Genomic DNA, 26,214 nt, shown 5'->3' with positions numbered 1-26,214 from the left:
CAGGTAGATAGTGCCATCGGGGTAGGTGCCCCAAGTCCAGAGCAGCTCCTCTGTGGGTCTTGATGGCAAGAAGCAGCTTTCTCAACATTTTCTAGGTTCCCCTCCAGTGCCTGGGATTCACAAAGGCCTGCAGTGTCATCTAAGCAAGGAGCCCCAATCTCAAATTGAACCTATGTGGACCTCAGTCCCCATTTCTCCCTTTGAGGCACTCTTCAATCCTTTACCCGACATGTAGACTCAAGTAAATGCCCCCAAGAAGCTTCAGAACTTGTGCCTGTGGAGTCCTCCCAGAGTCTTGGTTCCAGGAGAGTATCCTGGCAAGTAAATCACTCCGGCTATATGGTATGGTATTTCTTTCATGGTATCGAATGGGCTACCAGAATAGTATTGATGCTGATTTGTGGTGAATCAATTGTGTATCTAGACAAGCCCCACAAAGTATGTTTGGGGAGCTCCCACACATCCTAGAAGCACCCCTGAATGAAACAAAAGATGATGCAAAATAAAATTCGGTGGCAACGGGTGTAGAACAGTTTTTAGATAAAGAGATAAGAATGAACCAGTATTATCTGGAAAGGTGGGACTTTAAGCCAGGCCTTGAAGCATGGGGAGAATTTGGGGAGGCTTGAATGACTCCAGGCAGACAGGGAGAACAACAGGAACAAAGGCACAGAGAATAGTTATTTATTGAGCTTTTTTGTGCTATGCATTATGCTAGGCACATTTCATTCATCATTTTGTTTATTCCTCATAGCTCCCTATAAAAGTAGGCGGAATTAACCCCGGTTTGCAAATGACAAAACGGAGGTTCAAAAGATTCATCCTGCTAATCAAATGGTAGAACTAGGACCCAGGTATTCCTGAACCCCAAAACTGTATGCTCTTAACACCATGCTATACTGCAAAAAGACAGGAAGTGTTACAAGGGACAGCAAGAAACCTTGTCTGAATGGAGCAGAGGGTGTGTGTTGGAAAGTAGTGGAAGGAAAGATCAATGGACAAGGCGCGGTCATATTACAAAGGGCCTTGGATGTCAAAATGAGAGGTAGAGAAAAACAGGCACTGGGCAAACAAAAACAAACAGGCCTAGCCCAAAAGAAAAATGCACAATTACGATATTTAAGACCTGGTAATGCTAATAACATGTTTTCTTAAATATTTTGCCTCGGTCTTAGAAAGACCTTTGGTTTGAAGCTTATAAGGTAGCATTCTGCCTCTACTTGATCTTGCCTGGTGTAATTTATTGTTCTCTCTTTCCTCTCCTTTTTAAGACTTTGATCCTGCTCTTGGAATGATGACTGGAATTCCACCAATAACTCCAATGATGCCTGGCCTGGGAATAGTACCTCCTCCAATTCCACCAGATATGCCAGTAGTAAAAGAGATCATACACTGTAAAAGCTGCACACTCTTCCCTCCAAATCCAAGTAATATTCTGCTTTCTCTCCACACAAGTCACAATGTTTTGGTGTCTCAGTCCCTTGGTTATTTGTTTTTGTGTTAAGAATGCTGTCAGGGCAATTAGTGCCTGTAAAGTGGTGGCTTCTGGGAAGGAACCTGGCTTTGGAATTGAATTCAAAATATAACATTCCTGACACAGCTTAAAGTAAACTAGTGTTGTAGTTCCTTTTTAGAACTTGAATTTTGTTGAAAGGGGGCTCAGGTTATTTGGGTGGGGAAAACACTAACGGATAAGCCTCCCTTAGTTCTCTGCTGAGAGCGTGGCAAAAGTGCCATTTTTGTTAACAGCCCCAAGACTTTGTAAAGGTGAATGGAAAGAGCAAGTGCTATGGGAAGAGTAGGAATTTGGTATGTTGACTTATCTTCTCCAGAGCCCACCAACTGTGTCTGATGAAGCCTTGATTATAAACCCCAGTACTTACTCCTGCCTGTCTCTGGTATATTCTCTTGCACTCGGTGGCCTCTCAGCAATAAGGTCATGTGATTTAGGGACTCTCACAGTCTCTTTATGCACCCATCTGATCTGCTTCTGTCTTGTTTCTTCATTAGAAAGTATCTTTACCATCAATTCCTTCCCCTCTCTCCCACCTAACATTTCATCCAGGTCCTTGTCACCTCTCCAGCCCAACTCCAAGCTTGCCGTCTCCCAAACACTTCCCTGTGGAAGGTACTGAAATTAAAACGGTAGTTAATCTTTCATCGTTCTAATGCATTTCCAATAAAGTATTAGGGGCTAAATCCAATGGATACTTTTTAGTCCTTAAATTACTTTATTTCTCTACTATATTTAGAACTAGTGACCCCTTCGTCCTTCTTGAAACATTAGGTCATTTGAAGGTGTTAGAATGACCACCAGAGAGATTATATAGATCAAGAAGGAGGATGACCAAGCAGGGCACCCTAAGGAATTCTAACATTTCAAAATTTAAGAGAGAAGGGGAATTTGCATTTCTATACACCCCTTAGCAGCAAAAGTCCTTAAAGCACTTAATCTTTACTGTTTCCAGTTCTTCTCTTCTCTCTTAAATCTTCTTCATATGGGCTTTTGCCCCGCCCCTCTATCAAAATGCTTGCTTAAGAACACTAATGTCTATAGCACTAATAAAGTTAGTTAGACAAGTATTCTCATTCATACCTGGAAACCAGTCTTTTATAAGGACCATGACAATTATATTTACATAATATGCTTTTAAAATATTTGATAAATTGATAGACAATAATGATACCACATTATAATATGTATTTATTTTATGTTACTAGTTGCTATAAACTTTCTCATACCTTTAAAAAAAAAAAGAACACTAATGACCTCACAATACTAAATCCAGTGGTCAATTCTCACTTCTCTTCGTAACTGACCTAACAGCCATGTATGACACAGTTGATTACTCCTTACTCACTGATATACTTTTTCACTTGGCTTCCAGGATACCACACTGTTGGTTTTCCTTCTCACACTGGTCATTCCTTCTCAGTCTCCTTTGCTGATAACCTTCTGTTCTCGCTGACTTCTTACCATTGGAGAGCCCCATGACTCAATCCTTGGACCTCTTCTCTGTACTCATACCATTGATATGCTCATCCAATCTCATGGCTGAAAAAAAGTATGCCAGTGATACTCTAAATTATATATTTAGCTAAGAGCTTGTCTCTGAACCCCAAACTCATATCCTACTGCTTATTTGATATCTCCACTTACCTGTCAAAGAGACATCTCAAGTTTAATATGTTCAGAACAAAACCCCTAATATTTACCCCCAAACCTTCTCCACTAGTATCCTTCTCCATCTCAGATAATGGCAACTGCATCCTTTCAATTACTCAGCCAAAACTTAAGGGTAATCCTTACCTACTCTCTTTCCCTCACACGCCATATTTAATCTGTTAGAAAACTCTGTCAGGTCTACCTTAAAATATATAACTAGAATTCTACTATTTTCATGATAATTACTGCTATGATCCAGTTTATGCCCCCATAATACATTTTCTGAACTATTGCAATAGCCTTCTAATTGGTCTTCCTCTTTCACCCTTGCCCCCTACAATGTATTCTCAAGAGAGCAGGCAGAGTGATCCTTTTTAAAACCTAAGTCAGACTATGTCCCTCCTCTATTCAAAACCCTTTAATGCCTCCCTGTTTTACTCAAAATAAAGGCCAAAATCTGTTTAATGGCACAGAAAGACCTTTTTTTTTTTAAACATCTTTATTGGAGTATAATTGCTTTACAATGGTGTGTTAGTTTCTGCTTTATAACAAAGTGAATCAGTTATATATATACATATATCCCCATATCTCTTCCCTCTTGCATCTCCCTCCCTCCCACCCTCCCTATCCCACCCCTCTAGGTGGTCACAAAGCACCAAGCTGATCTCCCTGTGCTATGCGGCTGCTTCCCACTAGCTATCTATTTCACATTTGGTAGTGTATATATGTCCATGCCACTTTCTCACTTTGTCCCAGCTTACCCTTCCCCCTCCTCGTATCCACAAGTCCATTCTCTAGTAGGTCTGCGTCTTTATTCCTGTCTTGAATGGCACAGAAAGACCTTTAATGGCAAAGAAGGTCCTCCCTCTCTCACATTATCTCTTTGACTTTGTCTCTTACCACTCTCCTTTCCATCACACATTGTTCCTGTTATACTGACCTCCATGCTGTTCTGTGAACACACCAGGCACTCTTCCATCATAGGGCATTTGTATTGGCTCTTTCCTCTGCCTAGAATACTCTTCTCCTAAATATCTGCATGGCTAACTCACCTCCCTCCTTCAAGTCTTTGCTCAAATGTCTCCTCTTCAGTAACCCTGACAACCTATTTAAAAGTTCAGCCCTCGGTGCCGCACTCCCAATCCTACTTACCCTCTCTATTTTTCACTTAATACTTATTACCTTTTAACAAACTATGCAATTTATAGAATGTAAACTCCACAAAAGCAGGAAGTTTTGTCTGTTTTGTTCACTGATGTATCCCCAGCACTGAGAAAAGTATCTGATATATATAGTACGTGTTCAATAAATATCTCTTGAGTGATGGAGGGATGGATGGATGAATACAAAAGGAGAAGTCAGAGGTCTAGAAATCAAACCAAGAGAGCATGAGGTAATTACACCACATGCTGACAACTTCTAAATCTATTTTTTCAGTCCATGGCTCTCTTCTGAGCTTCAGACACATATAGCCAACTGACCACTAGACTTTTCCAGGTGTATCTACATCAAATGTGCAAAAAACAGCATTATACTATAGTGAACAAACTACTAGATTAAAAGTCGAGAGAATTGTGTTTTACCCCCAGCTCTGTCACCAACTACCTGAGGGATCTTGGGTTAGTCGCATGACCTCCCCAGGTCTCAGTTTCCTTGTCTGTAAAGTGAGGCTATTGGGTTAGATTACCCTAGATACCTCCAACGTTTCATCCAGTTCTAAAAATATGATTCTTGATATTAAAAATGTAGTTACCACAATAATTATTCACCTAGGCAAAAGTCCCTCAAAATGTATTAGGAAAAGCAAGAGCAAATTGGCAGGTGGCCCGTAGAGCTTTGTGCCTTCAGTGGAACCGGCAGTATGGTATAATAATTAAGAGCCCCAACGTGACATAGGCCTGGTTTCATATCCCAGATCTCCATACTAAATAGCCATGAAATCCTGGGTAAGTAACTTAACCTCTCTGATCTAGACTAGGCAAAATCAGTTCTGGTCTAAAAATTCAACAGATCAAACTAGACTGGAGCTGACTGTGCACCAGTCTCCTAAAGATAAATGGTGAATTGTCCTAGGAGCAACATCCTCTGATTCCTAGGAGTCAGAGATATGGCAAAAGAAAGCTCCTTGGAACACAGGTACTTTTTTTCACAGGGTGGCTATCAGAGATTAACTGCATTCCCAATTAACAGTCCTCAGTTGGTGGTATAAGAAGAGGACAGCACCCTCTCTCCAGAGAACTCAATTCTGTCAAGATTTTTCACTTCAGCTGATAGACCTTCTGTATGGAGAGGTTGCATTTTTCATCTACTGTGAAATAACAGTGAACATGGAATAAATGGTGGAATATCATCTGCTATCTGTGTGCAGGCATGTGGGAAAGCACCCAGGAGCCAGAAAAAGAGCAATCATTTCATTTTACCATCCCAAAACAGGCTGAACTCATTTTGGCTCCTAGGGCTGGGTTCTATAAAGAAAATTAGAGAAAATGGATAAATTGAGAATTAATAAAGATTCGCTGGCCTTCTGATTACTTCCAATCAGTTGGGATTACATTAAAATATATCTGACCCCTGCTGATTGTCTAGGGGACCTTCAATCTTGGGCTTTCTGATAAAATCAACTCAAAGATTTTGCAGTATGCAAATTCTGGCAAACCAGTTGAGTGATCTGTGATGCTCCTTTGAAAAGCAAGATGTAAATGGTTTATTGGGCCTCTATGCTGCTCCCTGCCTCACTTCTCAAAGATGAGCAGTGACTTTGATCTTAATGCTGATTGCCCCAACACAGTTCCCCAGAGTAGGTGCTTAGTTGTAATTAGAATTGCTAGAAGCCCCTCCTTTTCCATTACCAGAGATTAGAGTGCTTTATACTCCCAGTTATCTTGCATCTTTTTACATGGAAGTTTCTTCTTCTCCATCGGGAGTGGTGATTGGGGTGTTACAGGAGCTTAGCACATTACCTGATTAATAGGATTAACTCCTATGGAGTCACCATTGCTATGCCCATATCACTGTATTTCAGTGGGATTAGAAAGTCGGGCCCAGACAACGAAGTACTTTGAGCTGTTAATTAAAGAACAAGTACTATCCATTAAGGAAGACAGTACAGCCCATTGCCTTGCTGGTGGCATACACCTAAATCTCAGCAAATGCTACATTTACCCAAGGAAAATAAATAAATCCCCAGCATTCTTGACACTACTCTTAGTGGCTTTTATGTGCCTTTACTTAGCAGACAGTCACCACAGAATAATCACAGCATCTAAATAGGGTGATGGTTTCATCAAGGGAAAGAGCCTTGGTATTGTCAGTATTACATATAACTATAGCAGTAACCAGACATTCCTTAGAGTCTCTCAACGGACCTAAAGGTAAACCTAGGCTAACTGAAATAATATAAAAAGGTGATTATTTGCTTCATAAAAAGATTCTTTATCGAATTCATTTAAATAGTAAACTTCAGAAGGGTTCTAAGGCAGGATTTTATTCTGAAGCCTTAGATTTGAAAACATGGCTCTAACTAAATAGATGTTGTTAAAAATTCTTTACCTAATATAGTCAGTGGCCGGGTTGTGTTCTATGGTCAAAATCATGTGTGTCTTCACAGCTGTAGATTCTGAAACTGAGCAGGACACCACGGGCCCTACAGGGTACAAAAGGCCCTCCATGTCCCCTGTTTCTTGTTTGTAGGAAAAGATTTTTGTCTCCTAGGTCTTCCCTGAGTGCCAAAGAGCAGGCACAAGCAGTTACTAATTGGAGAAGTGAAGGAATACAGAAACAAAGGAAAAGCAGTTAAGCAAGACAGCTTGAACAATAATTCAACAATAAAACAGAGTCCTAGTTCCTCTGCAAGGAATATGCCCCAGACTGGTTGGAACCAGAAGGTTTATGATTAAGATTCCTGAAACACCACCTTGTTACCTCACTACCAACCAGTCAGAAGAAAGTCATACACCCTGCAACCCTCACCCCAAATGTTGCCTTTAAAAACCCTTCCATGAAAGCCATCAGGGAGTTCAGGTCTTTTGAGCATGAACTGCCCATTCTCCTTGCTTGGTGCCTGCAATAAATGCTGTACTTTCCTTCAGCACAATCTGATTTTGGTAGATTGGTTTTACTGCTGGGAGGGTGGGGTGTGAAGCAGACCCAAGTTCAGTTCTGTAACAGTTTCTCTACCAATAAGAGTGATTCCTTCCCAAACCCAGCCTTATCTAAAGATCTGGATAAAGCAAGGAGCTGAGGGTTTAGAAATCCAGGTCTTAGCTATCACTCCACTCCAGACTTGTAGTAGGATTTTAGAAAGCCTCAGAGTGGTAATTAGGAAACCTGAGTTCTATAATAGTAAATAATAATAACACTATAGTAACTACAATTTATTGGGAACCTATCAAATGCTAGGCATTATGCCACATGCAATATAGGCAGTAGATTATCAATTATCCTACAATAACCCTTGTAAGGTAGAGGATAGTATCCCTATTTTAAGATGAAAAAACAAAGTTCTCAGAGGTTATGTAATTTTCCCAAGGTCATACAGACAGTGAGTAATTAAGGTTTAAGTCCAGGTTTAACTGCTCCAAGTTCATTTTCCTTCTCTTTCTATCTGATTTGTTGACCTTGAATAAGTTACCCAACCTCACTCAGCTAAGGTTTTTCCTCAGAATATTATAAGTTTAGGCCAAGTCAGTGGTTTTCAACTATAGCTACACATTAGAGTTGCCTGAGGAACTTTAAGAAAATGATGCACATGCTGCACCCCAGACTAATAAAATCAGACTCATTGGAGTGAGACCCAGGCATTGTTTGTTTGACTCCCAAGTTGATTCTAATGTGCTACCAGAGTTGAGAATCACTGGAAGTGTGATATCTAGAATCCTTTCCAGTTCTTAAAAAACTCAGAAGTATAAGTCTCAAGAGATTCTGGATCTCATTTTTCCCTTTTTGGCTAAAGCTATAACCTCTCTAATGTTAGACATTTCAGATTCCTGCTCACTAGGTTATCTTCTTTTCCCTTTAAGCTTCTCCTATGGAATAAAAAACCAATACAGTGAGTTCTTGAAATTGCAGACATTTAAAATTTTAACAGAAATTTTGTAGGTTCCCTGAATCCCTCTACCCCTCTTACTGACTAAATAGAGGGAAAGAGAGCATCATGAGAACTTGATTATTCTGACCAACACTAATAAGCAAAGTGAGGAAGCTTAAGATGCTAATAGCCAAGGCAGCTCTCAAATCATCTGCTTGCCAACTTGGATAAGAATCAGGTGGGGGCCTTGGCCTAATCTACAAGTGAAACTCATTTAGTTTTGCATGTGAGCTGTAATCACTGGTTGTCAAGCTCTCCAAATCTTGAGCTGGGAGAATTATTGTTAAGAGCTGAATGGGAAGAACGGATTACACAAAATAAATCCTTGCAGATACAAAACCAACACTAGAAAACCCTTGACCATCATGCTTTGTTTTGTTGGGCTATGAACTGTAGGATTTTGCTTGGGAAATGCTTTGCTACATATAAACAGCAACAAGGAGCTGGCAGATACAACCGGCTTTATGTATAAGTGAGTAGAAAGCACATTTTTTTAAGCAGAAGGAGAATCATCTCATTAAGTAGGTTTTTGGGTTTTTTTTTTTTTTGCGGTACGTGGGCCTCTCACTGCCGTGGCCTCCGCAACGGGACGCGCAGGCTAGGCAGCCATGGCTCATGGGCCCAGCCACTCCATGGCATGTGGGATCTTCCCAGACCAGGGCACGAACCCGTATCCCCTGCATCGGCAGGCAGACTCTCAACCACTGTGCCACCAGGGAAGCCCATTAAGTAGGTTTTTAATAACCCTACAGCCAAATTTATCTCACTTTATTTAATGATTTCCCAGATGAGTTTACTTTCCCTCTAAATGCTGCATGATTGGCTCTGGACCTCACTTCTCCAGCAAAGAATCTGAGGAAGAGCTCACTGGTATCAAAAAACAAAAAACCTAAAAGGGATGATCTGTACTCTGGCTGACTTTGTCAACCACATTATTCTGATAGCTGTAAATATTTTTGTAAATGTTCACCCCTTCACTATCAAATTAATCCTGAAACAGTTCTTTCTGTAAGCATGAACAGGGAGAATACAATAACTACAAACTGAATTAAACAAACCCTTCTCTCAAGGACGTTGGTTCTAAGAATTCTCAAAAGTAAGTTTAAACCAAGTGGGATTTCTTTCCACTAATTGTCTTCTTAATAAAAATGACTGAAAATTGGGCATAGCTGGGTTGTCACAACAAAAGTAAAGAACAAAATTAAAGAACTGTTGATGAGACAGATGGGTCTGAGTCTTTATCCTGTATACATACATCACGATCACCAAATCATTGAATAAAATAATTCTCAGCGTCAGGCAACCAATTTGCTATGGAGCAGAGATGAGCATCTTGGAGGCCACATGCTTCTGGGACTCTTAGGCAGAAGTCTGATGGGGACAGTAGGGCTGTCTCTGGGACATGTTAAGTTTCTTAGAGGTCTGTCCTAAGCAAACATTTTAATTTCAAATGCTTTTGCACTTACACTTAGATCTTCCACCTCCTGCAACCCGAGAACGACCACCAGGATGCAAAACAGTATTTGTGGGCGGCCTGCCTGAAAACGGTACAGAGCAGATCATCGTGGAAGTGTTTGAGCAGTGTGGAGAGATCATTGCTATTCGGAAGAGCAAAAAAAACTTTTGTCACATTCGCTTTGCTGAGGAGTACATGGTGGACAAAGCCCTTTATCTTTCTGGTAGGTGTTTAGTCATGAGGATTGTGCCCACCAGGCACAGCACAGAGATTGGGGATCAGTGTATTTGCACCTGTGGCAGCTAAAGTTTGGGCTTAATGGCAACCTCTCTTGCCTTCATAGATGGAAAATGCATGTTACTACCTGATGTATTCCTTTAAAAGTTCTTAAGTAGTTCCCAATTGCCTATGGGATAACTCCAAAACTCCTTACTTGTAGTGTTAAAGGCCTTGATTATCTGTTTTACCTCTCAACATTATCTCCCAATCCTTCCTTCACATACCATGTCCTAACACTAAACTAATTCTAGTTCCCAGAATGTGCCCATGGTGTTTTATGCCCTTTCCTCTGACTAGAATTACCTTTTCCACCCCCACCCACCATACACACATCTTCATACCCTAAAGCTCCAGCTCAATCATAACCTGTTCTAGAAATCTTTCCCTGACTTCTCTCCCCACTCTGCCCCAGGCTGGTTTGGGCACCCCTTCCTCAGTGCTTCTGCCATGCCTGGTGCTTCCTCCTAGCATGACACCTGTAACACCATATGAGAACTGTCTCTTTCTACCTCTGTCTCCTGCAACAGAGAATGAACTCCTTAGGGGAAAGACTGTGTCTTATTTAACTTTGAATCCCCAGCATCTAGCACATAACCTGGTACAAAAGTAGATGCTCAAAAATAACTATGGAAGTCAGTTAGTTATCAAATATTTATTGACTGATGATCAGAATGCTAGGTTGCTGAGGATATGGCAAAGACTGAGGTATACAAAATTCTTGCCATCAGGGATATTACATTCTGAAGATGGCAAAATATGATATATATGTAAACAATATCAGGTACCAATAAATGCTATGAAGAAGATAAAAACAGCTAACATACCTGGGGTTGCTAGGAAAGCCAGTATTCTCTAACATTTGAATTTGAGATTTGAACAATATGAAGGGGATTGCCATGCAAACATCTGTAGGAGAAGCATTCCAAAATAAGGAAGAACAAGTCAGAGACCCTAAGATGAACATGGACTTGGCATGTTCAAGCAGAGGAGAGAAGGTAAGCATGACTAGAGCACAGTAAATGAGAGAGAGGCAGTGAAGGGAAATGAAGTCTGAGAGGTAAACAGTACCAAATTATGTTGGTCCCTTAATCTATACAGACATACCTTTTTTATTGCACTTTGCCTTATTATGCTTTGCAGATATTGTGTTTTTTACAAATTGAAGATTTGTGGCAACCCTGCATTGAGCAAGTCTATCAAAGCCATTTTCCCAACAGCATTTCGTCACTTCGTGGCTCTGTGTCACATTTTGGTAATTCTGGGAAATTTTAACTTTTTCATTATTATTATATTTATTATGGTGATCTGTAATCTTTGATATTACTATTGTCATTGTTTTGGGGTGCCACAAATTGCACCCATCTAAGATGGTGAACTTAACTGATAAATGTGTGTGTTCTGACTGTTCCACCAACTGGTCGCTCCTCCATCTCTCTCCCTCTCCTTGGGCCTCCCTATTCCCTGAGACACAACAATATTGAAATTAAGCCAATTAATAACCCTACAATGGCCTCTAAGTGTTCAAGTGAAAGGAAGAGTCTCTCACTTTCAATCAAAAGGTAGAAATGATTAAGCTTAGTGAGGAAGGCATGTCTAAAGCTGAGATAGGCCAAAAGCTAGGCTTCTCATGCCAAACAGTTAGCCAACTTGTGAATGCAAATGTAAAGTTCTTGAAGGAAATTGAAAGTGCTAGTTCAGTGAACACACAAATGATAAAAAACTGAAACAGCCTTATTGCTCATATGGAGAACGTTTTAGTTGTCTGGATAGGAGATCAAACCAGCCACAACATTCCCTTAAGCCAATGCCTAATCAAGAGCAAGGTCCTAACTCTCTTCAGTTCTGTGAAGGCTGAGAGAGGTGAGGAAGCTGCAGAAGAAAAGTTTGAAACCAGTAGATGTTAGTTCATGTGGCTTAAGGAAAGAAGCCATCTCCATAACATAAAAGTGCAAGGTGAAGCAGCAAGTGCTGATGTAGAAGCTACAGCAAGTTATCCAGAAGATCTAGCTAAGATCATTAATGAAGGTGATACACTACACAACAGATTTTCATTGTAGATAAAACAGCCTTCTATTGGAAGAAGATATCATCTGGGACTTTCATAGCTAGAGAGGAGAAGTCAATGCCTGGGTTCAAAGCTTCAATGGACAGGCACACTCTTTTTAGGAGCTAATACAGCTGGTGACTTTCTGTTGAAGCCAGTGCTCATTTATCATTCTAAAAATCCTAGGGCCCTTAAGAATTATGCTAATTCTGCTCTTCTTATGCTCTATAAATGGAACAACAAAGCCTAGATGACAGCACATCTGTTTAACAACATGGTTCACTGAACATTTTAAGCCCACTACCGAGACTGACTGGTCAGGAAAAAAAGATTCCTTTCAAAATATTAATGCTCATTGACAATGCACCTGGTCACCCAAGAGCTCTGCTGGAGGTTAATGTTTTCATGCCCGCTAACACAGCATCCATTCTGTAGCCCATGGATCAAGGAGTCATTTCAAATTTCAAGTCTTATTATTTAAGAAATACATTTCGTAAGGTTATAGCTACCATAGATAGGGATTACTCTGATGGATCTGGAAAAGTCAATTGAAAACCTTCTGAAAATGATTCACCATTCTAGATGCCATTGAGAACATTCGTGATTCATGGGAAGAGGTCAAAATATCAACATTAACAGGAGTTTGGAAGAACATGATTCTAACCCTCATGGATGACTTTGAGGGACTCAAGACTTCAGTGGAGGAAGTAATTGCAGATGTAGTGGAAATAGCAAGAGAACTAGAATTAGAAGTGGAGCCTGAAGATGTGACTGAATTGCTGCAATCTCATGATAAAACTTTAACAGGTGAGGAGTTGCTTCTTAAAGCTGTGCAAAGAAAGTGGTTTCGTGAGATGGAATCTACTCCTGGTAAAGATGCTATGAAGATTGTTGAAATGACAACAGAAGATTTAGAATATTACCCAAACTTAGCTGTTAAACTTAGCTGACTCCAATTTTGAAAGAAGTTCTACTGTGGGTAAAATGCTGTCAAACTGCCCTGCATGCTACTGAGAATTGTTCATGAAAGGAAGAATCAATTGATGCAGTAAACTTCATCGTTGTCTTAAATTTTAAGAAGTTGCCACAGCCACCCCAACCTTCAGCAACCACCACCCTGGTCAGTCAGCAGCCATCAACATCAAGGTGACACCCTCCACCAGCAAAACGATTACAACTCTCCCCCAAACTCCCCCATCCAGAGAATGGATACATGTATAAGTATGGCTGAGTCACTTTGCTGTGCACCTGAAATTATCACAGCATTGTTAATCGGCTATACTCCAATATAAAATAAAAATTAAAAAAAAAAGATTACAACTCACTGAAGGCTCAAATGAAGGTTAGCATTTTTAGCAATAAAGTATTTTTAATTAAGGTATTTACATTTTTTAGATGTCATGCTATTGTACACTTCATAGACTACAGTACAGTGTAAACATAACTTCAATAGGCACTGGGAAATCAAAAACTATGTGTGACTCACTTTATTGTGATATTCACTTTATTATGGTGGCCTGGAACTGAACCCACAATATCTCCAAGTTATGCCTGTAGTAATGAGGTTATTATTCTGGATACAATGGGAAGCCATTGAAGAATTTTAAGGAGTAGGGTGATGTGATCTGATATACATTTTAGAAATATCACTTCTGGGTAAAGAATGGACTGAAGGGTATGGGCAAGTGTGGTGACTAGTGGTTAGTTAGCTAACCATAGCATTAGTCCAATCCAGAAGTGATAGCGGCTTATATACTATGGTAGTTGGAGTGGAGATAGCAAGAACTACTCTGCATAAAGTCACTTGTTCCTGGTAAAAGTTCAGATTTGGGGAGACTGAGGCAATTGGAATTGGAATGATTTTCTTTGTAAATATTATAAAGTTTCATGGCTGATCCTTTGCTTATTTGAATTGTTATTTTTCTTTATGGGGCAGTGGACAAATAAGATGAAGGCAGAAGACAGAGTAATTGGAAAGGGCATAGAACAATTAACTACTTCCTTCCCTAACTACTAACCCTTCCCTAAGGGTTAACAATTTGGAAGAATTGGGTCCAAGTGCTAGACATTTTACAGAATCTTCATTCACGTAACAGGCACTTGTTGGACATCTCCTTTGTGTAAGCTATTGTGCTAAATGTTGTACAGAGTAGAAAATGAGTTAAACCTAGTTCTTCCCTTTAATGAACCCAGGGTTAGTATGCAGTCATACATTCATTTATTAAAGAAACATTGAGAACCTGGCATTGCTCAAGACACTGATAAGACACACTCATTGCTAATAATAATGACATTTGAAAGTTATGTGTGCTGTACGAGAAGTATGGTAAAGTGTTATGGAAGTTCAGAGGAGAGAGAGGGAGGAAGGAAGGGAGGACGGGAGGGAGGGAGGGGGAAAGAGAGAGAGAGAGAGAGAGAATTTGAAATTGTCTGGTTCCTGACTGGGGTTATCAAGGTAAAAGGTAGCATTTAGACCAAGTCTTTGACAAAGAGAAAGCATTTGAATATGGACAATGGGGCATAGATACAGCATGAGCAAAGGTACAGAGGTGGTAGGTTTTGATGAACATTCAAGGAAACAATAAGTAGTGGTTTGTGTACTGAGTAGACATGAAAGGAGGAGGGAAAACATCCATCGTCAGCACACTTTGAAAGGCTTAACAGTTGGGTCTTTACTTCTCAGATAATAGGGAATTGTTGAAGAAATTCTTGAACAAGGAAGAAGATTGTTTCTGAAAGATTAATGTGACCGCTCTGTATAAAAATGGGTAAGAGGAGAGGAGGTCAGTTAGATACCTGTTGCAATAGGCCAAAGAAAAGGTAATGAGCATTGGAAAAATTAGGCTGGTAACATGGGAGAGGAGAAGAGGAGGCAGATGTAGAATGCTCTTTTTACATTTGCTAAGTGCTGTAAAATCCAACTACTGAAGATTTAACAGCCCTTAGCAATGATAACAGAGCATTCCACAATAGACTATTTTAATAAAAACTTAAAGGTCTTGAAAAGCCCTGAACAGTTGTACATAAAAGACGACATGCTGCTCAGGAGGTATCCATCTAAATGTCATTGAAATCAGCTCTCTGGTAACAGCCACCTGGAAACATTCTCACGGCTGCCAAAGGAAAGGAGATTGCAATCAGTGATGTGAAAACAACTAATTTTTCCCTTTAAATTTGAACCTGCTCCCTGAAAGTTTACACGTGCTAGAAAACTCCTGAATTGGATGGCTGTTCTCCCACTTTGTAAAAGAAAAAGGTTAAAACAAACAAAAATCCCTTAGAAAGGGGCTAGAAATGTAGACATAATTGTTTTTTCTGTTGGAGTTTGAGCACCTTTGGGAGCCGGCATTGTACAAAGTGCACCACCTCAAAGCATCACAGTATCTTGTGTATGTTTATGCAAAAGTTTCATTTCCTCCTCTCATTTGATCTTCTCCACAATCCTGGGAGAATAGTCAAGGTAATCATTAATAGCCCCATTTTTCTGATGGCTCAGATAATTAAATAAGATGAATGGGGGTGTGAAAGTACATTGTAAACTTTAAAGAACCCTAGCAAAGTTTACTTATGAAATGTATTTATTCTTCCTCTTTCTAAAAAGAATATTTTAGTGTGACTGGGAATTATTCTTTATAACAGCTTTATTTAGGTATAATTGACATACAATGAACTTCACATATTTCAAAAATACAATTTGATATTATTGACACATACATACAGCTGTGAAACCATCATCATAGTCAAAATAATGAGTATGTACACCTCTCCCAAAAGCTTCCTTCATGCCTCTTTTGTAATCCCTTCTTCCTAACCCTCCCCAGTTCTCTCCTCAGGCAAACACTGATCTATTTTCTGTCAGATTAGTGTGCATTTTCCAGATTTTCATATAAATGAAATCATATGTTTTGTATGCTCTTCCTTCCTTTGTATAGATCCAGATTTCCATTTGGTATCATTTTCCCTGTAATTGAATTTCCTTTAACATTTTCGGTAGTGCAAGTCTGCTCCTGATAAATTCTTTCAGCATTTGTACATATCAAAAATTTATTCCACTTTTTTTAAAAGATATGTTCTCTGGGTGTAGGATTCTAGGTTGACAGTTTTTTTCTCTCTCTCTCAGATGTTGCTCCACTATCTTCTTACTTGCATTGTTTTCAACAAGAAATATGATGTTATCCTTATCTTTTTGTTTCTCTGTACATAAAATGTGTCTTTTGTCTATGGCAGCTTTTAAGATGTTCTCTTTATTGCTGATGTTTAGAAATTTGATTATGATGTGCCTTGGTATAATTTTCTTCATGGTTTTCCACTTGGGGTTCATTGAAATTCTTAGATCTGAGTTTTCATCAAATTTGGACATTTTTCCTTCCTTATTTCTTCAAATATTTTTTCTATTCCCTCCCCTGTCTCCAGTCATGGCTCCAATTAGGGATATATTGGACCCCTTGAAGTTGTCAACAGCTTACCAGTACTCTGTTCATTTTTTTAAGTCTTTTTTCTCTCTGTATTTCATTTTGAATAGTTTCTATTGCTATGTCTTCAAGTTCATTAATCTTTTCTTCTGCGATGTCTAATTTGTCATTGGTCCTGTCCAGTGATTTCTTTTCAACTCAGACATTGTAGTTTAAATCTATAAAAGTTTGATTTTGGTTCTTTTTTATGTCTTTTGTGTTTCTACTTAATATGTTCTATCTTTTCTCTAGCTTCTTAAGCATATGAAATCCAACTATAATAGTTTTTATGTCCTTATCTATTAATTATATTATCTGCATCACTTCTGGGTCTGCTTTGTTGACTGATTTTTATCTTTATTATGATTTTCCTGCTTCTTTGCATATTGGGTAATTTTTTATTGGACACCAGACATTGTGAATTTTACCAGGTGACAAATATTTTTCATTCCTGTAAGTATTCTTGACCTTTGTTCTGGAATGCAGTTAAGTAACTTGAAAATTTTTTTATCTTTTTAGGTCTTGTTTTTAAGTTTTGTTCAGCAGAACCAGAGCAGGGTTTAGTCTAGGGCTAATTTTTCCTCACTAAGGCAAAACTCTTTTGATTACTCTATCCAATGCTCTCTGAATTATTAGATTTTCTCCTCTGGCTGGTGTGAAAAGGAAATAGTCCTAGCCCTGTATGAGCTCCAGGGATTATTACCTCTAATGCTTAGGTAATTCACACATAGATAGACATCAATACTGAGCTACATAATAGGGGAGGACCCTCTTCAGATCTCTGAAGTTCTTTCTCTGTGTAGCTTTCTTCTTTCCAGTACTCTGCCATAGTCTCCCTGGATTCCCAGTTCAATCTCCTCAACTCAGGGAGATCACCATGCTTTGCCTGAGTTCCCCTCCCTGTGCTGAGGCCTGGAAACTCTCTCCAGGCAATAAGCTGGGGAAATCTTAGAGATCACTTCATTTGGTTCTTGTCTCTTAGTGATCTCTGTCTTCATTGCCTAATGTCCAATGTCTTAAAAACTATTGTTTCATACATTTTGTCCATATTTTTACTTGTTTAAGGCAGGAGTTACCCTGCAAACTTGTGCTTAGAATGAAATGAGATAAATGTGTGTGGAAGCAGCTAGCTCAGCTTCTGAAACTTAAAAGGTTAATAAAAACTTAATTTTTTTTGATTTTTTTGTTGAGAGATTTAACTTTGGTGCTATAACTGACACCAAAAGTGGAGGTGTGGACTTGAATCCTGGTTATCTGAATCCTAGTCCTATACCAGTATACTATAAGCATACTACCTCTTTTTTTAAGAATCCAAAATTATATGTCACCTGGATCACATACCACTCCCCGTTATATCTATTCCACCACCCCCTCCAAAATGGTTCCAAGTCACCAGATACATCTAGGAAGCAATTTGGGGGATTGAAATGTCGAGCTGATTTAAATTTATCAAAATTTTTTGATTTTATTTAAATTTTATCTAAATTTTATCAACATTTAAATTTTATCAAAATTCTGAGTGGCGGGATGACTGACACTCTTGAAGTTATCCAAAGACACCACAATTTGAGGCCACCTTTTGCCTTCTTTCCAGCCCATGGTGCCACATAAAGCTTATTCTTGATACAGTTACCCACAGAGCTTCCCTCTGTCACAGGTAAGGTGGCAGATGGAGAAATGAAACTCCTATGAATAAGACTGACCCAACCATGGAATAATAAACTATTATCAGAGATAGAGACTATAATCCAAGTCTTTAATGTTCTCCTTGCTAGTAGTGGGGAGAGAATTTGGGGTTATGTGGTCCCTGGAAACTGCTGTGACTGCATCTGAAGTACCTAACTTGAAAAGCTACTTACAGTGGCTCACTCACTGGGCTGTTCTTGTTCTCTCCTCTCTCTCCCTCTTGTGCACTTAGGTTACCGCATTCGCCTGGGCTCTAGCACTGACAAAAAGGACACAGGTAGACTTCATGTTGATTTTGCACAGGCTCGAGATGACCTGTATGAGTGGGAATGCAAACAGCGTATGCTTGCAAGAGAGGAACGCCACCGTAGAAGGATGGAAGAAGAAAGGTTGCGCCCACCATCCCCACCTCCAGTGGTCCACTATTCAGATCATGAATGCAGCATTGTTGCTGAAAAACTAAAAGGTATACAAAACACTCGAGTTTTGTGATTAAAAGAACTCTTTTCTTTGGAGAAATGTAATAAATATATTTGTATTGTTGACAGTTATCCTTGAATTTCCCACTAGGGATTCTAAGCATTTCTTGTGTTGAAGCCTTGCAGTTAGAAAGGTGTACCTAGTAATTCAAGAGCCAAAAATTTGTCCCTCCCACCTGTGTCTGTGATCCTTCACTGTCTCAAGTTACTTTTTCTCTCCATACATCAGGTGACTAGAAAGAAACAATTTTTTCCCACTTTTCCACATCAGAGAATTTTAGCTGTGATCCATGACTTGGGACCTGTAAGCACCTCCACCCCGTTTCATTGTGGATAGCAAGTTAGTTTTGAATTCTAAGTCAGAATAAATCAGAACAATAGAACTTGATGTGACCTCAGAAAACTCTGATAAAATTCCATTTTATAGATGAGAAAATGGAGGGCCAGAGTAGTTACAGTATACATTCTTCTTAGATTACTCAAAGACGTAGCTACTACCAACTAAAAGAGGACTCCTTTAATCACACATTTATTTCACACAGTAACTACAGAGACTTCCAGACATTGCTAAATCAGACTGCTTTCCCTTTAGTTTTGATTCCTGTTCCCCTTGCTTAACTCTCAGAGCCATTTTGCTAATTTAACCTTAATTGCCTTGCCTGGTCTCCTGTGTTAGTAGCTCAAATCCAGTTTTTTCATTCTGTGAGTATGGTTGATTTTACTGGATGAGTGCTGGTGTCCCATTGATCTTATTGGTGACACCAACCCAGCTCTAACAGTATGAATTTTCCTTGCTTCTTGTGCTCTAGGCTCAGCAAGATGCTGCTAATCCCCCCTTTGCAAATAGGTCTCATTCACCAAACTTGTTTGCACCTTATAGCCTAAGGGTTTCACACGTTAAAGAAATCCTTTGTTTGGATTGATTTGTCTTCCTATAAGAGAAAAGCAGAAAACATAGAGTCCAGAGTAGAGACACAGAAATAATGGTACACTTTGAAAAGCTGGAAAGGCTGAAAGCATTGGTAAGATGCCAGGTCCAAGACTTAACTGTTCACATAAGACCAAACAGCTCAGTTTGAATTTTTATAAAAAAATGAATTTGCTGGTTGTGTGGAACTCAAGCAAAAAGCATCAATGAATCAACTATACATCAGTAATTTTTTTAAAAACTGAGCATAAACATAAAGACTGTATGTAAGTAATGAAATGAAAACTGCTATAACGGTGAGGCTGACCTCTCATTACACATCTGCACTTAAAAAGGCAAGTGGTAAGAAGTTCACATTACAGTGAGAGATGGTTCCACTGGACATAAGGGTTCCTGGCTAGAGAGGGATGTGGAGTCCTACAGTGGGCCTTCAATGGGATGCTAATGGACTCTCCCTCTCAGGAGTCTTTAACAGCAGAATATGTAAGTGGCTATCTCAGAAAGCTGAACCAGAGGCTTTGGAAGCTGAACCAGAGACTACTATTTTAACATCAGAGAGTAACTCCTAACTAGCTGTAGAAATCTACATGGATGGTTCCTCAGGCAAGAGAAACAGGATGTGGCGAAATGTAGAAATAGAATGAATTACATCAAAATAGATTGTGACTGGGACTGAATGGAAGGCCTGGGGCTGGATTGGATGCAGAAGTGATGTTACAAAAAGTCAAAGGTGTAAGTGTTTATACCTAAAGAATTGCCATTTAACTCTTTCTTAAGCCTCCTTCCAAAGGTTTAATTCCATGGATCCAGGATAAAGTTACTGTCAAATGCAAGTTAAGCTCAAGGCTCAAGTTTACTTGTGCTTATTAAAAATGAGATTGTAGAATTCTGAAGTTCTCTCACTGCTAATTTATATATTACACACATGCACGCACACACACACACACACACACACAGAGGTTAAGAAATTTGCAATATGTGAAAACTATGTCAGTAAAGAAAACTTTAAGAAAAGAAGAAATACTCTTGTTCTGAAAATTCTTCGTAGACTACAACCAATCTGCCTACTTTTGGAATCTTTCATTCTTTCAGTCTCTCTGCTCACCTGCTGCCTGTGTGTGCACACGTGTGCATGCATGGTTCCTCACCCTCTGCAATTAATTCATTTCACAACCTTTGCCAAAAAGCCATGGTGGCCTCCTTACCAGCATGTTTGGAAAATAGATGGAGATTTGGTTACTTTTGATGACTCTAAAAATAAATTCTCTTTTTTCAGATGATTCCAAATTCTCAGAAGCCGTGCAGACCTTGCTTACCTGGATTGAGCGAGGAGAGGTGAACCGTCGCAGCGCCAACAACTTCTATTCCATGATCCAGTCGGCCAACAGCCACGTCCGCCGCCTAGTGAATGAGAAAGCTGCCCATGAGAAAGACATGGAAGAAGCAAAGGAGAAGTTCAAGCAGGCCCTTTCTGGAATTCTCATTCAATGTGAGTGGAAGCCATAGTTCTGCCAGAAGGGTGAGAGGGCACTTCACTTAGTCATCACTCTCTCTACACAGGAGCCAGGGCTCCAGAGCCATCCTGTGTCAAGAAGGAATGCCCTCTTCTGCCTTGTGCTCTCCTTATATTGCCAAATGCCTGAGCTCTGGTTTCATGGGAATCATGTGCGCACCTCCTATGTTCATTTTCTGTGGTATATCTACTTCAGCTCCTTAGAAACACTGACGCTTAGACCACAATCCTGTGATTTTACTTCCGCTTGTTCTCAAAGTAAGTTACAAGCAGCCTCAGGCTCCAGTGGAAAATTCGGTATTTCACTGCTGAAGTTAGAATGTAGCATCAGGATTTGTAAGCTTCTTTGCTTCAGATTTGCATCATTATGCTTTTCAGGTATTCCATTTCAGGGATAAATGTAATTATATTTCCCAAGGTAATTGAATAAAAGCCAAATTTGCTACTTCTACCTTTTGTTTTTAGTTTCCTTTCTACAACATTTCCTTTACTGGATGTCAGTAGACACTGAGAGGGAATGGGAAGCCACTGAAATAGCCATTTTCAAAAATTAGTACCACTCCAAACCTATCCAAGGTCTCTTAAATGAGCAGAAAAATTCTCAAATAATGTTTTTAGTTCACCGTATTATAAAATTATGAACTCTTATCTTTTGAGTAAGAAACTGTATTCACATTAGGAACAAAGGTACAGTTTTATGACTTTGCTTTTAAACAGTTATGGCCCACTCTTCTCATACTTGACTGATACATAAATGGGATTAAGGAGGAGTTGTTTCATTTTCCATTTCTATTTTGAAAGTATCTATGGGCATGGAATCCAGGAAGAGAAAGCGTATGTTTTTAGGGCTTCAGAATAAATAGAAAAAGAGAGCAGCAAGCATCATGGGAATATAAATCCTTAAATCATTAGTAGACAGGGTACAAACAGGGCTGTAAAGAAAGAAATAACACCTCTGAATCTTCTTACTGTGAACACCTAGCCAGGCAGAGGATCTTGTCCTTTTTTTCTTTCCCCAGAAAAAAGTCATGACTAAGTTTTCTTTCTCTTGAACTGATTGTGATAAAGCCCCCGAATATTTGTACACATTTCCTCATTTGACATTTTAAGCGACCCTGAAAAAATACTCCCTAGGACTGTGCTTACACACTATTCTTCCATAAAACTTGTGTTTCTCCAGTCAACAAGCCTATCTAGGTAGACTTAAAATAGATCCCATCCATTTTAGGTTCTGATTTGTTGCTTCTGGTTAAACATACCTCAGAATAATAAAAAGATGGATTCCATTGAAATGAAGCATCCAGGCTCATTCTGAAAGGCTAGTTTAAGAAGCCAGTGGTCAAAAGGAGCTGGTACAGTTCACCACTTGCTGTCCTGTTGTGCAGGGTCAATAGTGCTAAATCACATTCACCATGACTCTTGCCTCTCCTGCCTGAATGAATACAGACTGCCTATATTAAAAAAACTTTAGTCACCATTTCACCCTAAACCTTCTAGAATTCATTTTTTCTTTCTGTATATTGATATCTTTGCCTTTGCGTCCCCTTTAAACTCATGGTACACCAATACACATAGCCTTTTTTTTTTAGCACAGCTCTAGTCCAGTAGTGTCATAGGAGACACACTAAGCCTAATGCTTCTCTTATTTCTTTTCTCCTCTCTTTTGCCATCCCTGGATGATGCTGATTCAACTGTTGATCTGATGCTACAGTTGAGCAGATAGTAGCTGTGTACCATTCTGCCTCCAAACAAAAGGCTTGGGACCACTTCACAAAAGCCCAGCGTAAAAACATCAGCGTTTGGTGTAAACAAGCTGAGGTTAGTAACTTTTTACTCTGGTAGCCCCTCAGGGGGACAGTTTCTTTCTTTAACAAGTTATTGATTTGGAGTTTAGCTAGAATTAAATAGTGTCAAGCTCCCATGGCCACAACAAGGCCCTAATGAAACACTGAGACATGTTCTATAGCCTGTCATTGTGTCCAGACCACCTGCTGCCAAAAGGGTAATAAATGTGCACATGTTGTCTTGAATGCATTCTGCTGGGTGGAAACCTTAGTAGTGAAAATGTAGCTGCGATCATTAATAAGTTTACTTCCCTAAGCTAGCTAGTCTTGGGTACAACAATAATTACAGACCTGTGCATCTAGTGTTAGTAATATTAGGGCTGTCTTACATTTATTAGAGCATCTTGACAGTTGAGGCTGAAAGCTGCCTGGTGTTACATTGGAGCACTGAAATTTCTGAGCTTCCTTTATCAAACCCACTCAGCCACCTTTATAGGTGGCAGCTTTAAAGGTAACAGAGGACTCTGATTTCAAATTAAGATTGACACACACCTCTCTGCTTGTGCTCAAGTGACATTTTTAGCATAACACTAGAACATATCTGATGTGATTAAGTTGAGATTCTAAATCTGAGATTAAAAACCGAGATGGGAGGTTTGTTTACACCAGTGTGCCTTTGGAATGGTGTTACATAGTCCTCAAGATTTTCTGTTCCTATGTGTAGCTTCCTTACCCAGCCAGCCCTGACACTTTCCATCTATGTATGCAGCAACTCTTTCAACTTCGTTTCTTAGTCCTCTTTGCCAGTCTAGTAGCAGTCCCATTATATCTATCAATGCAGGTTGTCATATTCCTTAATAGTTAAATAGCACTTGTATGGAACTTACATATTATAAGGCACTTTCACATTGGTTAGCTCACCTACGCGAGCCCCTCAATAGATGTGGTGTAGTGGAAAGAACCTTGGACTTGGAGTTGACATGAATCCAAATCTCAGCTCTGACAACGTTATAGCTGCGTGACTTTGAGCAAGTTAGTCAGCCTTTCTCAGTCCTTATTTCTTCACCTGGATTAAATGAGATAAGAGATATGTAGACAGTATGAAAATATAAATGCTATATAAATGAGAAATAGTATTATTTCAATTTATCATTAACAACTCCATAAGGAATAATAAGTAAGTAGAGTGTCCGTTTTTTACATGTGAGGAAACAGACATAGAAATGTTAAGCGATGTGGGCTTCCCTGGTGGCGCAGTGGTTGAGAATCTGCCTGCCAATGCAGGGGACACGGGTTCGAGCCCTGGTCTGGGAGGATCCCACATGCTGCAGAGCGGCTGGGCCTGTGTGCCACAACTGCTGAGGCCCATGGGCCTAGAGCCCGTGTTCCACAACGGGAGAGGCCACCGTAGTGAGAAGCCTGTGCACCGCAACAAAGAGCCCCCACTCTCTGCAACTAGAGAAAGCCCATGTGCAGCAACGAAGACTCAACGCAGCCAAAAATAAAATAAAATTTAAAAAAAGAAATGTTAAGCGATGTACACACAATTATACAGCTAGTAAGTGGTCAATTCAGGCCTAGAAATTCTTCTTCTTCACTCTGTGCTCTGGTATAAACTGCCTTGTGGTCTTGAGTCAGTCATTTAATCTTTGTGAACCTCAGTTACCTAATCTATAAAATGAAGATAATAATCCATTCCTCTGTCTTTCATGAGAATACATGACATAGTTTGTGTGGCAACAATTTGAGAACCGTGAAGAGAGATTAGAGGAAGATAAGCCCACCTCTGCTCATAAACCAACAGTCTCTGAGCCATCAGTTCTGACTCGGCAAAGGGATCTATGAGTCACTAGGGAGAAATCCTTGAAGACATCAGCCCAGTGGAGGGTAGGGTCATAGAAAGCCAGTAAAGTTTTTAATTGTTAAAAAAATAATAATTAGGATCAGAAAAGGAACCGATTATCTTAGTGTAGCACAAAATGATTTTAGAATGCTAGGGCTACCTCATGTTGTTGAGCCCAACGAACAAAATTCAACATTTCAATTCAGACGTTTACTGAACAGATTCTCTGTCTCAGGTATCATGACAGGCAATGCAGGATGAGATGATCTTTGCCCTCAGGGAGCTAAAAGGGTAACAAAAGTGATCAAGGGGAGGGTTGGAGTTTAGCACTTAAATTTATTTATTTGTTTTTAAAATTTTTATTGGGGAATAGTTGATTTACAATGTTGTGATAGTTTCAGGTGTACAGCAATGTGAATCTGCTATACATATACATATATCCACTCTTTTTTTTTTTAGATTCTTTTCCCATATAGGCCATTACAGAGTACTGAGTAGAGTTCCCTGTGCTATACAGTAGGTCCTTACTAGTTATCTATTTTACATATAGTAGTGTGTATGTGTCAATCCCAATCTTCCAGTTTATCCCTCCCCCTCCTTTAACCCCCTGGTAACTGTAAGTTTATTTTCTACATCTGTAACTCTATTTCTGTTTTGTAGATAAATTCATTTTTTTAGATTCCACATATAAGCAATATCATATGATATTTGTCTTTCTCTGTCTGACTTCCTTCACTCAGTACGACAATCTCTATGTCCATCCGTGTTGCTGCAAATGAGATTATTTCATTCTTTTTTATGGCTGAGTAATATTCCGTTGTATATATGTACCACATCTTTATCCACTCCTCTCTTGGTGGACATTTAGATTGCTTCCATGTCTTAGCTATTGTAAACAGTGCTGTAATGAACATTGGGGTGCATGTATCATTTTGGATTATGGTTTTCTCCAGATATATGCCCAAGAGTGGGATTGCTGGATCATATGGTAGCTCTATTTTTAGTTTTTTGAGGAACCTCCATACTGTTCTCCACAGTGCCTGTACCAGTTTACATTCTCACCAACAGCGTAAGAGGGTTCCTTTTTCTCCACACCGTCTCCAGCATTTACTGTTTGTAGATTTTTTGATGATGGCCATTCTGACTGGTGTGAGGTGATACCTCATTGTAGTTTTGATTGGATTTCTCTAAAAATTAGTGATATTGAGCATCTTTTCACATAGCACCTAAATTTAAAATATCCAAAATCCTTAATTTAGTTTGAATAATTCAGAAAAATAAAAGTTGAGAGAAAAATGCTCAATATGTCTTCCAATTGTAGCAAAGCAGTATTAGTCTCTACCTTCCCTTCAACGCACACATGTATCCATTTTAGGGGGTGGAAGAGGCTGTTTGAAGTGCCCCACCCATTACAGAAAGCCCTGCTGATACAGTATTTCCTTTTTCATGGGAGGAGTGGAGCCTCTGGTTGGAGAACTGACTTGTCTAGGCCACAACCC

The 26,214-nt window shown here is 39.5% G+C and overlaps 1 protein-coding gene across 9 annotated transcripts in view; it reads left to right on the top strand.

The window, feature by feature from the left end:
- The window catches only part of ENOX2 (ecto-NOX disulfide-thiol exchanger 2), a 303,972-nt gene that overhangs the window by 228,509 nt on the left and 49,249 nt on the right, over nucleotides 1-26,214 (top strand). For 8 of the 9 annotated variants that reach the window (XM_049704374.1, XM_049704376.1, XM_049704372.1 and 5 more), the window contains 5 exons: nucleotides 1,272-1,427; nucleotides 9,725-9,931; nucleotides 18,401-18,634; nucleotides 20,852-21,064; nucleotides 22,800-22,906. In XM_049704374.1, the coding sequence (XP_049560331.1) occupies nucleotides 1,272-1,427; nucleotides 9,725-9,931; nucleotides 18,401-18,634; nucleotides 20,852-21,064; nucleotides 22,800-22,906 (917 nt within the window). The remainder of the gene's footprint in view (nucleotides 1-1,271; nucleotides 1,428-9,724; nucleotides 9,932-18,400; nucleotides 18,635-20,851; nucleotides 21,065-22,799; nucleotides 22,907-26,214) is intronic. The other variant, XM_049704375.1, reaches the window with a different exon arrangement.

The sequence above is a fragment of the Orcinus orca genome, chromosome X, assembly GCF_937001465.1.
Source record: "Orcinus orca chromosome X, mOrcOrc1.1, whole genome shotgun sequence".
NCBI lineage: Eukaryota > Metazoa > Chordata > Mammalia > Artiodactyla > Delphinidae > Orcinus > Orcinus orca.
Note: the sequence above shows the minus strand (reverse complement) of the source record. Positions and strands in the feature narration are given on the sequence as shown.